The sequence below is a fragment of the Ambystoma mexicanum genome, chromosome 2q (assembly GCF_040938575.1).
Source record: "Ambystoma mexicanum isolate Mex_15411 chromosome 2q, UKY_AmexF1_1, whole genome shotgun sequence".
In the NCBI taxonomy this organism is placed as follows: domain Eukaryota; kingdom Metazoa; phylum Chordata; class Amphibia; order Caudata; family Ambystomatidae; genus Ambystoma; species Ambystoma mexicanum.
In genome coordinates, this window is record NC_090924.1 from 622,271,966 (window position 1) to 622,285,078 (window position 13,113).

The window sequence follows — 13,113 nt, forward strand, 5'->3', positions numbered from 1 at the left end:
AGAGTTGAAGGTATTGCGGACCCATGCCCCAGAACGCCTTGTGGACAATGCAGAGGGTCTTGAACTTAATCATTGTAGCCACTGGGAGCCAATGAAGAGATTTCAGGGCTGGAGAGATATGATCCCTGGGCTTGAGGCCAAGGACAAGTCTAGCAGTTCTGTTCTGGATGAATTGCAAAGGGTGGAAAGTAGAAGCAGGGAGATTTAGAAAGATGCTGTTGCAGTAGTCCAGCCTAGAGAGAACCGGATCTCTGAAGGCATTAAGGCAGTCGTTGGCAGCACACCACTCCTGGATTGCAGACACAGTCCGAGATGAGCAAGGGACAAGAGGTGTCGTAGGGGAGCCTGAAAACGATCTGAGGGTCATATGCATAGCACTGAAGTTGGAGCAAACAGCAGCGTTTACTTGAGGCTCAAGTGTTAGTTTGTTGTCCATCGATACTCCAAGGTTTTTTACTATCATTGCTGGTCAGTGCTGTTCCTAGTTCTGTCGGCCATGGGATGTATTATTTTTTTCCCCCGTTTTTGGGTAGGACCATTATTTCTGTTTTGACCAAGTTAAGTTTAAGGCTGTTTGTGTTCATCCAACCGTAGAGTTCTTTCTTGTAGGCAGCCTTCCAGCATTGTTTCCTTCATGGATGTCTAGTACTTTGTGTATTATTATGTAAAGTTTTGAGGTCGCAAAACTGAAAAATATCTAAGGGTTCATTACGACCACATATTATTCCAATCATGCTCTTCAATACCTAATTACATTTCCATTACAAAAATTGCAAAGGATATATTTATTACGAAGATTCAACTTAATTCCTTGTTTAGTGGTATCAGGCCTACGTCCAGATATTCCCATAGAACTTTGCTATTGCTATATCTCCAGGAGCAAATCTATCTTTGAAAATTCAAGGCATTTATTAACCTCGTGATAGACTGGTGGACCTTGATTACAGATATTTTAATGTTTGCAACTCCTTTAGACGCTATCAAATCAACCACTTTTTGGCTACGATATCTACCAAGTAAGCTTTCTTTTTTGATTTCACTTACGATATTATGGCAAATACTTTATTTTAAAATGTATTGAGTTTGAAAATATAAAAATGTGTTTTCAAACATGATTATTGTATATGCTATGCATGTATATTGCAAAGTGATATACATATTTCTAATATTGTATTTTGATAAATGTGAAAAGTTTTTATTTTAAACTAAAACGCACTATGAATAAATAAAATAAAAACATTGGCATGTTGTCTGGCAAGAGGGGGACAGACTGAAATGTGTGTGTTTTTTTTTCTGTTGTGTTAGCTGTTTTGAAACCAAATCAAGTTGTGTACCTTCTCTTGTTTCAACACCAGGCTACTTCAGCATTGTTTCTGTGCTGCTTTATAAAGTCTTTTATCCCTCAACCACCCCATCCCAGCTGAAACCTTTTTTCACTTTTCTAAGTTTGTAAAGTAGATCTGTGGTTTTGAATGCCTGCGTAACCTACAGGCTTGCTTCCATTTGTTCCATTTCAAATGTGTCTTCAGGTTCTTGTAGTTTGCCATCAAAATGGTACTGTGTATTTAGTTGAATGGTTTACTGCAGTTGTTTTATTTATCACTACCTTAAATTGGAATTCTTTTTTACTAAATGTGAAACCTTAGTTTGCAGTAATCCCCTGCAAATATATACAATGTGAAATGCTGACTTCCTGGCTTAAATACTGGACTCACTAGCTTTCAACTTGGTGAGGTGCTGTCTAATAATTCATTAGCTATAACTCTCCATACACCATATGCCAGCATAGTGCTCCGTAACCTGGCATATGATCTTCAGACCCTCGGTTGTTGTGCTTTCACATGCCCTTTCCCAAAATCCCATCGGTTCTTGTCTGTTTTACTGTTATGTTAATATGATTTATACTGTGCACTGCTGCTATTTTCATGCCCTCCAGGTGCTCTGGAGGATCTGAAAAGAAATAAATGCAAGCGGTGGGTTTGTTAGTGGGAGGAGAGGGGGAGTGATTGGACTGTTCTGTTGGTAGTATAAGTGCAGAAAAACTGGTCACTGTGTTGGTTTTGCTTCTTGGTGGTATGAGTTGGTTGGCTTTTGAGTCTGTATAAGTGGTGTTGTGTTGCTGCAGGGTTAGAATTTAGTGTTTTGCGATTGTGAGTTATTGGAGGAGGTGTGCTTTTTGCTGTATGGTCCTGGAGTTGGTGCTGTGGTAGCAGTGAGTGGGTGTTGTATTTGGTCGTGTGTGTGTGTGTGCGTGTATGTGTTTTTTTTGTTTTTTGTGCAGGTCTATGGGGAGTTTAGTAGGATTCATGGTAGGAGCGGAGTGGCACAACTGAGTTGGGTAAACTATCTGAGTTTGGCAGATATAACAGTGACAACATCTCACAGTGACAATATATCACTCTGGGGACTGCCAGTGTGGCAAAATAACTCTGTTGCAGAGTGTTACAGCAATGATTAGTTATTCATAGCACTGTGCCTTACGTTAATGTTGGTGATCCATTGGAGGGTGTTGCAGAGCAGGATGTTAGGCCAACAGGCAAGTGGGAGGCACCCATAGCCTCTGCCTTTCACTGTCTGCCTTGAAAAGATAAGGGTTGTCATGCTAGCCAATCCGGGGGTGTGTGAGTGAGTGGGTGGGTGGGTTGATGGTAGGAAAGGCTGGATGGGAATGGAGGGAAAGGGGACAAAGGCCTGTACACAGCATTTGGGCCTTTTGAATCCAGGGCACAATGGTGTAGGGGTGGGTCTGCAAGGGCTTTGAGGGCCTTGTTGCTTGATCTCAGAAAAAGTATTACTGCTGTCCGGCTGAAGGGGTTTCCTGACGATTCACGATGTTTTTGTATTTTCAGGCCCTTGTCTGCCCAAAGTGGCTGGATGTAATAGCTTGCGCACATTTATGTTGGGCTTATCTACTGCTCGAAGTCTGGGCTAGGCTTTCTGTGTGATCCTGCTCCACTTCAGTGCTGGGTCGAGCTTCCATTTACGGGCCATTTTACTGCCGTTTGCTGCCAGGGTTTCCCGCTTTGGTGTTGGAAGTTGCCAGCACATGGGAGGGTGTTGAGAAACCAGACACTTGCCAAATCTGCTTCTCTGGGCTGTCTTGTTTCACTAGCATGGTCGTCCTACAGCAGGGACCTTTTTTGTTGTTGTGCCATCCACATTTGCCTGATTTTCTGCCGGGCTCTATGCGCCGGTTACTCTTCCCCCTGAGACATCTTTGTCTAGGATTGTTTTTCGTGATGGTGGGTCCCGCTCTTGTGAATGGTGACTCTTCTTTTGGCCCATTAAGGTGTTAGTTTGCTTGCGGACCAAGACCCTGGGGGACCGGCTCCTTCATTTCACCTGGTAAAAAGAAGCCTTTACTAAATGGGTTGTTCTGATTTCCTGGAACAATATTTTCAGGAAGCAACACTGTAACTAACTAAAGTTTAGTACTAAACTCTGAGCCTAGGATGGCAGGTTTTTCATTTGCTCTCTGGTCTGTGGTAGTCGGCTTCTGCAGGTCCCCTTCAACTGCATCTTTCCATTGGTTTACATTTGAGGCTTGAATCCTGCTCGGTTTCTCTACTCCTGGGATTGCTGGGTCTTGAACTCTCCCCTGAAATCTCTTCATCTGGGTCTCCAAAGGGGTCAATTGATTTCTTCTGGTTACCTGTGGTAACTGAATTGAGACTTCCCTGGCTTTTCAAAACCGCCTGTCACCCTACATACTTTGTCAGGTTTCCTATTGAGAACTTTTCCCAATATTGCATTGCAACGCGCACAAATTATACTGCAAGTCTCTTTACATGGACTCTGGCATTATACTGGTGTGTCTGGAGTTCACCAGCAAGCCTGAAAATTGTAGTGGCACCCCTTCCACCGATATACCTTTTCAGGTTCTCTTCCTTATTTGTGTTTTCACAGGTCCCCTACCACTGCAACCCTTTATTTTAATATATGCTCGGTCCGATGGTAGCCCACAGGATTCTATGGAAGGGGTCTTTTTTAAGCACTGTGATAGACGAGCAGGAGCAAAGATGCATGGCTGATGGCCGTGGCATCAGAAGACTTTAAACATGCATATTCAGTAGAAAAATGGGTAGACAGTGCACTAAAGAGCAAGCCTATTTGAGGTCTAATTGTTCTTTGCACACTCAAACAGCTTATTTCTCGTTCTCTGCTGGAAGGCTGCCATACGTTAGGGAAGAGACACTGCATCCGTCCTAGTTTCCTTGGAGACGCAATTCCTATTGGACTCGTCGTTGACAATCTGAAGGTGTCTACATTCTCTTCAATTACCATTGTATCTGTTGGAAGGTACAACAGTCTCAGGGCCTTTCAATGTGGAGACATTTGAGGTGTGGTGTTCAGCTGGTTTACGATACATGGTTTGGACAAAAATGCAGTTTTGTTTGAAAATGGGAGAGGTACTGAAACATAAGAAAGAGATCTGGCCAGGTCAGAAGCTCATGGGCATATCCAGGGATTGTGGTGCCACTAGCTCTGCTAGGCTGATGGGTATGGAACTGGCACAGTGTACCAAAAGCCCTGCATGTATACAGGTACTCCCGGGAGCTAGGGGCAGGGGTCCTTCTAAACTCCCCCCTCCCCCCCACCACCCCTGGGTAAGACCTGCTCTGGCTGTACCCTGATGGGCCACTCACCCCAGAATGAGAGGGGGTTCCTACGGGCGCCTGATAGGGTCATCTTCATTACCCTGTCACAATGTCTATTTAACAATACAAATTCCATAGTGTTAGGTTACTTGGCATTTATATAGCGCTCAATATATTATTGGTATGATCTCAAAGCGCTGGGTGGTTGAATGCCCTCTGGAAACGTAGTTCTGGTCAGTAGAGAGCGAGTGTCGTAGGGTGAGTGGGTGCACCAGTTTTGTGCAGGTGATGTAATTGTCGGATGGTAGCTACAGCCTAGCGTTAGGTGTGGTGCTGGAGTTATCAGTTGAATGTGTGCAGTCTGGAGGGTGGACACCCAGACTGGGTTCTGGCTGCGTTAGACCTGAAGGATACTTATGTGAGCAACTAGGCCGGAATGTCATGGAATAGCTGCGATTTATTAGGGTGATGAGGTGTTCATGGGGTAGTGTTTGTATGTGAACAGCTAGGCCGACTTTATCGAGGGGTATAGCTGTGGTCTAGTTGTGTGATGGTGTATAGTAGAGAGTAAGCATACTGATGTGATATGGTGGTTCAACTTTAAAGCGCCAGAGACCAGGCACGTGAACAGGATGGGAACACAGCGACACAAGAACACACAGTGACTGGGGGATGGGCTTACAGCGACAGGAGTGGGGGAGCATATGGATATATAGCAATAGCATGGGGATCAAGAAAGCAGAGTACACAGTGACACACAGGCACGGTGGGCACACACTGTGATTAGAGGGTTGGGTAATACATTGGGATACATGGCGACATCACGGGAACAGGATAGCAGTGAACACAGCGACACACAGTGACAAGGGCTGATATGGGGTGAGAGCTTGGGTTGAGTTATGATCGAAGACGTGGGTAAGTAAAATGTATAATTCTGTCAAAGTGTGGCACTTGTTGACATTCATAATCCTATCTTGATGTGACGCAGGCTAATGTTCACAATTCCATCTAAGTATGGCACTTACTATTATTCACCATTCCCTCCAAGTGTGGCACTTGCTAACATATTTGTAACTAGATGCGACGCAGGGTGTTCATTCAAAGTTTCGAAACAATAGTTTTGAATGTCAAAATTTCCGACACAAGTGCCGAAAAAAAGGTTTCACATTTTTTTTATATTAAAATATTAAAGGCTTTATTTTAATTTCGTTTTGTAAAATAAGTGTTTTTTTTAAAAAAAACGGGTTGGGGCCCCCATTAAAAAAATAAAAATAAAAAAAAAACGTTTTTTCCGGCACTTTTGTGTCAGAACTTTTGCCATTCGAATCTTTCACTGTCGAAACGATCACTAGGAACCGCGACACAGGCTAATGTTCACAATTCCATCTAAGTGCGGCGCATGCAATCATTTACAATTCCATCTAAGTGTGGCACTTGCTAACATATTTCTAACTAGATGCGATGCAGGCTAATGTTCGTGATTTCATCCAGGTCTGGCACATGCTAACATTCACAAATCTATCTAAAGTGGTACTTATTAACCCTCAACTTCTATGTAAGTGTGGAACTTGCTAGCATGCATAAATATGTCTAGATGCACTGCAAGGCAATATTACAAACATGTTTCAGATAGACATACGTTGATGGTCACAATTCTATTTAAGTAAGAGTGTTGTAAGTGATGTTGGCCTGGCGGTCTGTTTTGGAAAGGTAATGTAGGGTGGTAGGGCTTTCTGGAATAGTGATTGCTTTACTGCCCACCCATGATACACTTACTTTTTTAGTTGCCGTCGGTTGGTAGCTGGCTTCACTCGCTGACCCTGCTGACACCTGCAGACACGATCTAGAGCCGCCACTGTAGGAGCCGCCCTTTGCCTTGAGGCCCTTAGCCGCAGGGGCTGCACGGGCAGGTCAGTTATGATCAGGTGGACTGACCAATCAGGGCCGTGGGGCAGGTAGGGAGGCGGCCCAAACATGGAAATGGAAGCGGGCAGGGGGATTGAGTGGAGAAGGTGCCCTGCGGGGAAATAAATTGGGCCAGAAAACAGCATGCAAGGGCCCTGGAGGGACTAGATGGACCAGCACTCGCCTGAGAATTTTTTGTAAAAGTGGATACATGTTTCTTTTGGAATATTCTGCACCTGAAAGGAATCTTCATCTTTTGTTATTGTCAAGACCTCATTCCTTAAAATGTGTGGTGTGAAGCCCTTGGTATTGGAGTCTGCTGTAAAATTGGCTTTCTTCCTGTGGTTTAAATATTCATGTAAATGTTCTTCTATATCGTAGGCAGTTAATCCTGGAAAGTCACTGTTTCTGCTTTATGCCCTGAAGAGTTCCCCAAGACTCAGTATGCTGTACCTGTACTTATTTGATTATACAGAAACATTTCTGCCATTTATCCATACGACGTGCCCTTTGCAGACGGAGGAAGAAGCTATCGTGAGCATATTTTTAGTAAGTCATAGTCGATATTGCTAATAAATATTTGAACATACAAAGTTGAAGCATGTACATTTAATATGAGCATGTTTAAAAGTGTGATCTAAGACTGTATATAATGTACTACTTTGTTAGCCATTTTATGGACCTGAGAAGAAAATTGTTTGCAAGCATACTGCTGCTATGTCCTGGCATGCTGGTATGAGCTGGGGTTGCTTCCCACAATTCTTGCTTTTGTGTGTTTATATTTTTTATTGTATTTTTGGTTTGTCGAAGCAAACCTTTATACAAAGGAAAAGAACAAAGGACAAAATGATCCATGTGTTTGAATGTTACTGAAATGACAATAGTTAATCAATCAATCAATCAATAAACAACCCTTAATTCGTCCCTAATAAAAACATGTTTCACCTAACATGGCCTATATAGGTTATTTGTTGTGCTATCTACAGGGCTGTACTTTTTTTGTATGCTTCTGGTTATGTAGTTTGAAACCAAGCAAACTCAGTGACACAATGGTAGGTCGTAGAAGTGACTTGTTTACTGGCTCTTGTTCTCGGGCACAGGCCGGGACTCAGACCACTGGTGTACACCACCTCTGTTCATAAGATGCCACTAAGATTCCATAGCCGACAGTAGCTGTGACATCGTATACCTAGTCGCTAACCACTACACACCTTCCACCGCCCCCTTAAGAGATTTGAAAGGAGGAATAATTAGTAATCCTTCCCAGCAAGAACATAGTGCTTTGACCAACATATCCACTCACAACACCTCTCCCCTTGTGTAAATAGACAAGAGTACCATAGATCCTTACACAACCATCACACTTCCATTTTTATAGGCAACACAAAACTGAATACACACCACACAGTGCGAACGGATCAACATCAACGCGATAAAATAGCATGTCCATGTCCCTGCTGCCGCACATCGGCACTTTAACCTTTGTACCAATCCCTAGTAACACTCGTACCCCTTGATGCTGGAGAAAACACAAAACCATAAGGTTTGCCAAAATCCTACCTTAACTCTCATCAACTGGAACTTGAGTCACCAAAACAGTAGCTCTGAATACACCCAAAAGTGAAAGGAACCTGTATGTCACAAATTCACAATACATGCACAATGAGCAGGGATCATAAACCTGGCACACACAACACTAGAGCATACCATCCATCACACCCCGCAAGCAATTAAAATGTTAATGGTAAAGGTATTTGTATCGTGCACCGTCACCACCAGAGTGGTCCCCTGATTTAAATACATTTGTAGTACACAATCCAACATGTAGAACAACATCATGAATCTACACTTAAGTCTCACACACCATTTCCTGCTTTTCCTTTTTACTTTTTTTTCTTGCTGAGAAACTTAACTCAGCAGACACTTTATGCATCATAGTTATTCCCTCTCTCAATGCATTTGATTACCAGGCACCAAAATTCACAGCTCCCTCATTTTCATGCAGCCTACTAGAAATAGTAGAACATTTGTAATATAAATTAAAACGCTCCTTCGTTTATCCCTGTATGGCAAACCAGTGACAACCCACTAAATAGGTAACATCGTTAATTTGTTTGCCGAATATTGCACAAAGCCAATTTTCCGTGATGCTTTCCTACTCCATGCAATTCATTAATTGTATCCAAACATGTAATTTAACCAATGTCCGATCATTGACAATACCACATGTTATTTAGGAGGCTGATTCGCGCAAAAGAAATTAGACACTGCATAACCTGTTTCAGGACTCCCTGCATTCCTTCAATTGCTGTTAACGCTTCAAACAAATTAAGACATGACTGTAGTGCTGCTCTTCTGTCAAGCAGCAAAAAATGTCACCTTCAGCAAAATCACTTCTTTCTCCCTTGGCAGCTCCTACCGAACTGCTAATTGTTCCTTGTCGACACGGATCATCTCCGTTCCAACACTGATGAAAAGTTCCTTGCTCAAACGGTTTCCTGCTGCTTCCATTTGGAAAAGTATATCCTTTGATGACAGTGGGCTGCAACTACATGCCAGTAGCTCATGGCAACTCATTACCTTACTGCAGTAACTTGCCATTACGACACGTCATCACGCTCGGAGTTCTTTCTGCAGAACGTACCATTGGCACATCCCCTGACATTTCAATGCCAGGGACGGCTATAGAGCTCCGTCGCTACAGACATTGCGCTTTCCAAGATGACTTCAAGTAAAAGCCTCTTCCAATGCCCGAAACTTCACTTGGACTCCCAGCTCTCAGTAATTAAGCCGTAACTTGGCTTTTAAAAGCAGCAGGAATGTTGCAGCCTCGCCCAGTGCCCTTTTTTGCACCAGGATAGTAGCAACAGCCCAAACTAGGCCCCCCTTCCCTGTTGGAGTATCACTTCTTTCTCCGTCCTTCCTGGTATCTACATGGTTCTGGCCCCACATGCCCATTGCCCACCTGTAATAATGTCACCCGGACTCAGATTGTGGGTGGAAAAGGCTGCAGCTGCATTATTAGGCAGGAGGTAACTTGCATGTGTTCCACTTTTGGCAGTGCAGCATCAGGATCCTGCTCTGAGCCGGTGCCTTTTAACATTTGTACTTTTCCCCCAGAGGATCTCCTCCTGCGACCAACAGGTTACTAACAATTCTTAGACATTTACACATTGCTCAGGCGGTTTGTCATCTTTCACATTTCCTCATTTCCTAAGTCTCCTGCCCACTAACACAATTCCCCATTGCCCCTGTGCCTTGAACTCGTACACCTCTTACTCTTATCCACAGGCGCCTTAACTCTTACTCCTTCCCCAGGTCATTCCCTGTTCACAGGTGCCGTGAGCTCTTTCCACTTACACCTATCCCCATGTGCTTCAACTTGTTACTCATTTCCTCAATCTCTGGACCTCTTACACACTTCTCCGTTACCTAGGTGCCTTAACATCTTACCCAGTGCCCATTTCCCTAGGATTCTTGTCATCTTACCCAGTTGCTTCTGCCCCGACTTTCCCCATGTGTCCTTCCCTTGCCCCCTTATCACTTCCCCGGTGGCTTGTAATCTTCCCACTTGCTTGGTCCACCCCCACCCCCACCCCGTGGAGTTGGTTTCTTCCCCATCATACCACCTGAACCGTTGTCCTCTACAATGCTTTCCTTGCATCCCCGGTTATCTGTTCCTCTCACCTGATCCTTGGGTTCTTTTGATTCTTCCCTCTCCCAGACTCTCTGGGTTTCTCTTGGTCCGCCCTCACCCCCTTGCCCCCCACTCTTACCCCTTTCCTAGTTTCCTTAGTTTTCAACCTCTGTCCTCTACTACCCCTCCTTGCCCCCCAGCTGACCTACCCTTTTGCTGTGTCTTTGGACTCCTGCCCCTTCCCCAACCTAACTTGTTTCCTTGCACACTATCTTTATGCTTGCTATCCCCTTCCGCCCCCTGCCCTAATCCCGCCATGACTCTGGTGGCTGCTGCTGCCGAACAGTTCCCACATGCTCCCCCTCCTCCCCCCTTGATCCTTGGTACTCCGCCCTTGAATCTATACTCTTTCGATTCTTAACACCTTAGTACTTGCTAACATTTCTGATCGGTTAGTTCTCTTGTATCTCCTTTTAACCTCTTGCCGCCTTTCACGTAGAGGGGTCCCACGGTTTTACTTCCCTATTTTTTCTTCTTGGGGAAGGGGTGGTTTAGTGGGCTACTCATGTAGGCGTCCTCTTCTCCCTTCCCCAGCCTTTCAAAACTCTTCTGCTTCCTTTCTCACCACTCCTTTGTATTTGCACCCCAACCCCTCCAACGCTTCCTTGATGCCAATTCTAATGATTGCCATCCCGACCACTGATAGCTGCACCGTGTCGGTTGCAAAGTAGCCAGATGTTCTCAATATTATCAATGTGTGTTTTTATATAGCACACCCCATCCCTTTCAAGAATTATTTTAATTCTGCATTCAACCTCCCCCTGGATGCCTCAACCTTCATAAGCCACCTGCTTAGCTAACTCCCACGCCCCGGCCCCCTCTCCTTGTCCTTTAGTTCCCCTAGCGCCCCCACCCTGGCTGCCAAAATGCTCCTCGGTACCCCTGCCCCTAGTTTGGTTCAATTTTGTTGTCCCATTACCATGTTTTGTTACATTCTCTTGGACCCTTCTGCTGTTACCAACATCCCCTTCCCCCTTTGCCAGCTACCCCGTAGCAGCGTCCTCTTGGTATAGTTTGCATCATGTTGCCTTTTCCCCACTTTGAAATGCCACACCGCTAATGTGTCGTTACCCTTCATTGTACCGTTCTGCTGTTATCCCTCTTTCTTTTGCTCGCTACCCTGTAGGGGCATCCTTCTAGTTTAGCTCACATCATTTTTTTGCCTTTTCCCACTTTGAAATTGACACAAGGGCATGCCTTGTTACCCTTTACTGCACTGTTCTGCTGTTACCACCACACTCTTACCTGTCCTCTAGTTTAGTTCACTTAATGTTGCCTTTTCTCGCTTTGTAATTGCCACACAGCCATGTTTTGTTTCCCTTTACTGCCCTGTTCCGCTGTCACCACCGCCACCTTCCCATCTTCCCCTTGCAGGCTACCCCGTGGCAGCATCCTACTAGCCCTCTTCCTCCTCCTGCCACGCTGCTGCCTTCCTTATCCCACCCTTATATCTAACGCCCAATGACTCTAAAGCTTCCTAAATGCCCATTGTCATGCTTGCCATCCCCACCTCAACTGGTGTTTGATGAGGTGCTTCCTTATGACTGCCCCACCCTGCCCCTAGTTACGCTGGCCAGATCACCCCACTCTCCTGTATACGCTCACCTTGGGGAGAAAGGAGGATTGCAGTCCTCGCCTTTTCTTTTTTTTTTTTTGTTTATTTGTAAATCAACACACAGGAGAAATTATACAAATGCATTACATGAAGCTTCTCAAATCGTGCAAACCCAGAGTCCGCTTCTCCCATCCTAAGGGTTCCCCGGCGAGCGTAGTTCTCACGCCTGAATCGGACTGGTCTGGTGGTGGTAGCGGGTCATCCATGGCGTGAAGGGCTCTTGCAATCAGGTGCAGTTTGTGGGTTAGGGCCGGGTAGTTCAGGTCATAGTCCAGTACTGGCGCCCAGATGTCTCAATCGGTGAAGCAGTCCCGCTTTGGCCGCCGTGACCCTCTCGGCTATCAAAATATCCCAGAGTTTAACCCAGCAAAGGGCCATCAAGGGTCCGTCAGCAGACTTCCAGGTGCGGGCCACCGTGATCTTAGCCGCTAACAAGAACTGGGACACCAGAGCAGCTCTTCTCCCCGACCGCGGGTATGAACCTGGCAGTGGAATCCCTAGGAGGATCTGTTCGGGCGTGAGCGGAATCGTCACCTGGGTGACATCCTTTATGGTAGCTAAGCAAAGGGTCCAGAACTCCTTCACTCGGGGGCAGGTCCACCACATATGGAAGTAGGATCGTGGAAGGCCGCAAAGTCGCCAACAGTGGGGGTCCAGTGCCAGTTGGAAGTGATGAAGGCGTAGAGGGGGATAGTACCAGCGCAGGAGTAGCTTATGGGCACACTCCCGGTTGGTAATAGAGCGGGATATTGTCCGCGTTCCTGTCCATATGTCTACCCACATGTGGTCCTCAATGGTGTGTCCGAGGTCCGTTTCCCATTGAGACATGTAGGAAGGCCTAAACTGGAGGGGGCTCTCCTGCAGCAGTCTATATAGGGCCGAGATCCTTCCCCGGGCCGGTAGGTCGTTCACCGTCAGCTCTAGTGAGGTGAGTGGTCTTGTGGCTGCCGCACGGGTCTGCGGGTGGGAGCACCAGTGCCTAAGTTGGGCGTAGGAATATCTATCCGTTTCCGCCAACTGGAAAGTCATCTTGCAGCGTTCAAAGGTTAGGGGGGAATCCCCCTCGAAGAGCTGTCCCAGAGTGGTGAGGCCCCCTGCGACCCAGTTTCTAAAGTTTTGTGGGTAGGCCCCGGGGGAAAAGGCTGGGTTGAGGAAGATTGGGGAGAGCGCACTCAGACCTCCTGGGACACCAGTGTCTGCGAGCCCACTCCCAAGCCCTTATCGTTTGTTTTGTGGCTGTTAAGGTGCCCGGCCTACTTCGGCGTAGGGCTGTAAGTAGGAACGGGAGGAAGCAAAGG

General features: G+C 45.7%; 1 protein-coding gene across 5 annotated transcripts in view; it reads left to right on the plus strand.

Moving 5' to 3' along the window:
* The window catches only part of BFAR (bifunctional apoptosis regulator), a 799,780-nt gene that overhangs the window by 570,995 nt on the left and 215,672 nt on the right, over positions 1-13,113 (plus strand). For 4 of the 5 annotated variants that reach the window (XM_069647786.1, XM_069647783.1, XM_069647785.1 and 1 more), the window contains one exon: positions 6,885-7,052. The exons of the other annotated variant lie outside the window; for it this stretch is intronic. In XM_069647786.1, coding sequence (XP_069503887.1) covers positions 6,885-7,052 — 168 coding nt within the window. The remainder of the gene's footprint in view (positions 1-6,884; positions 7,053-13,113) is intronic. 5 annotated transcript variants of the gene reach the window in all.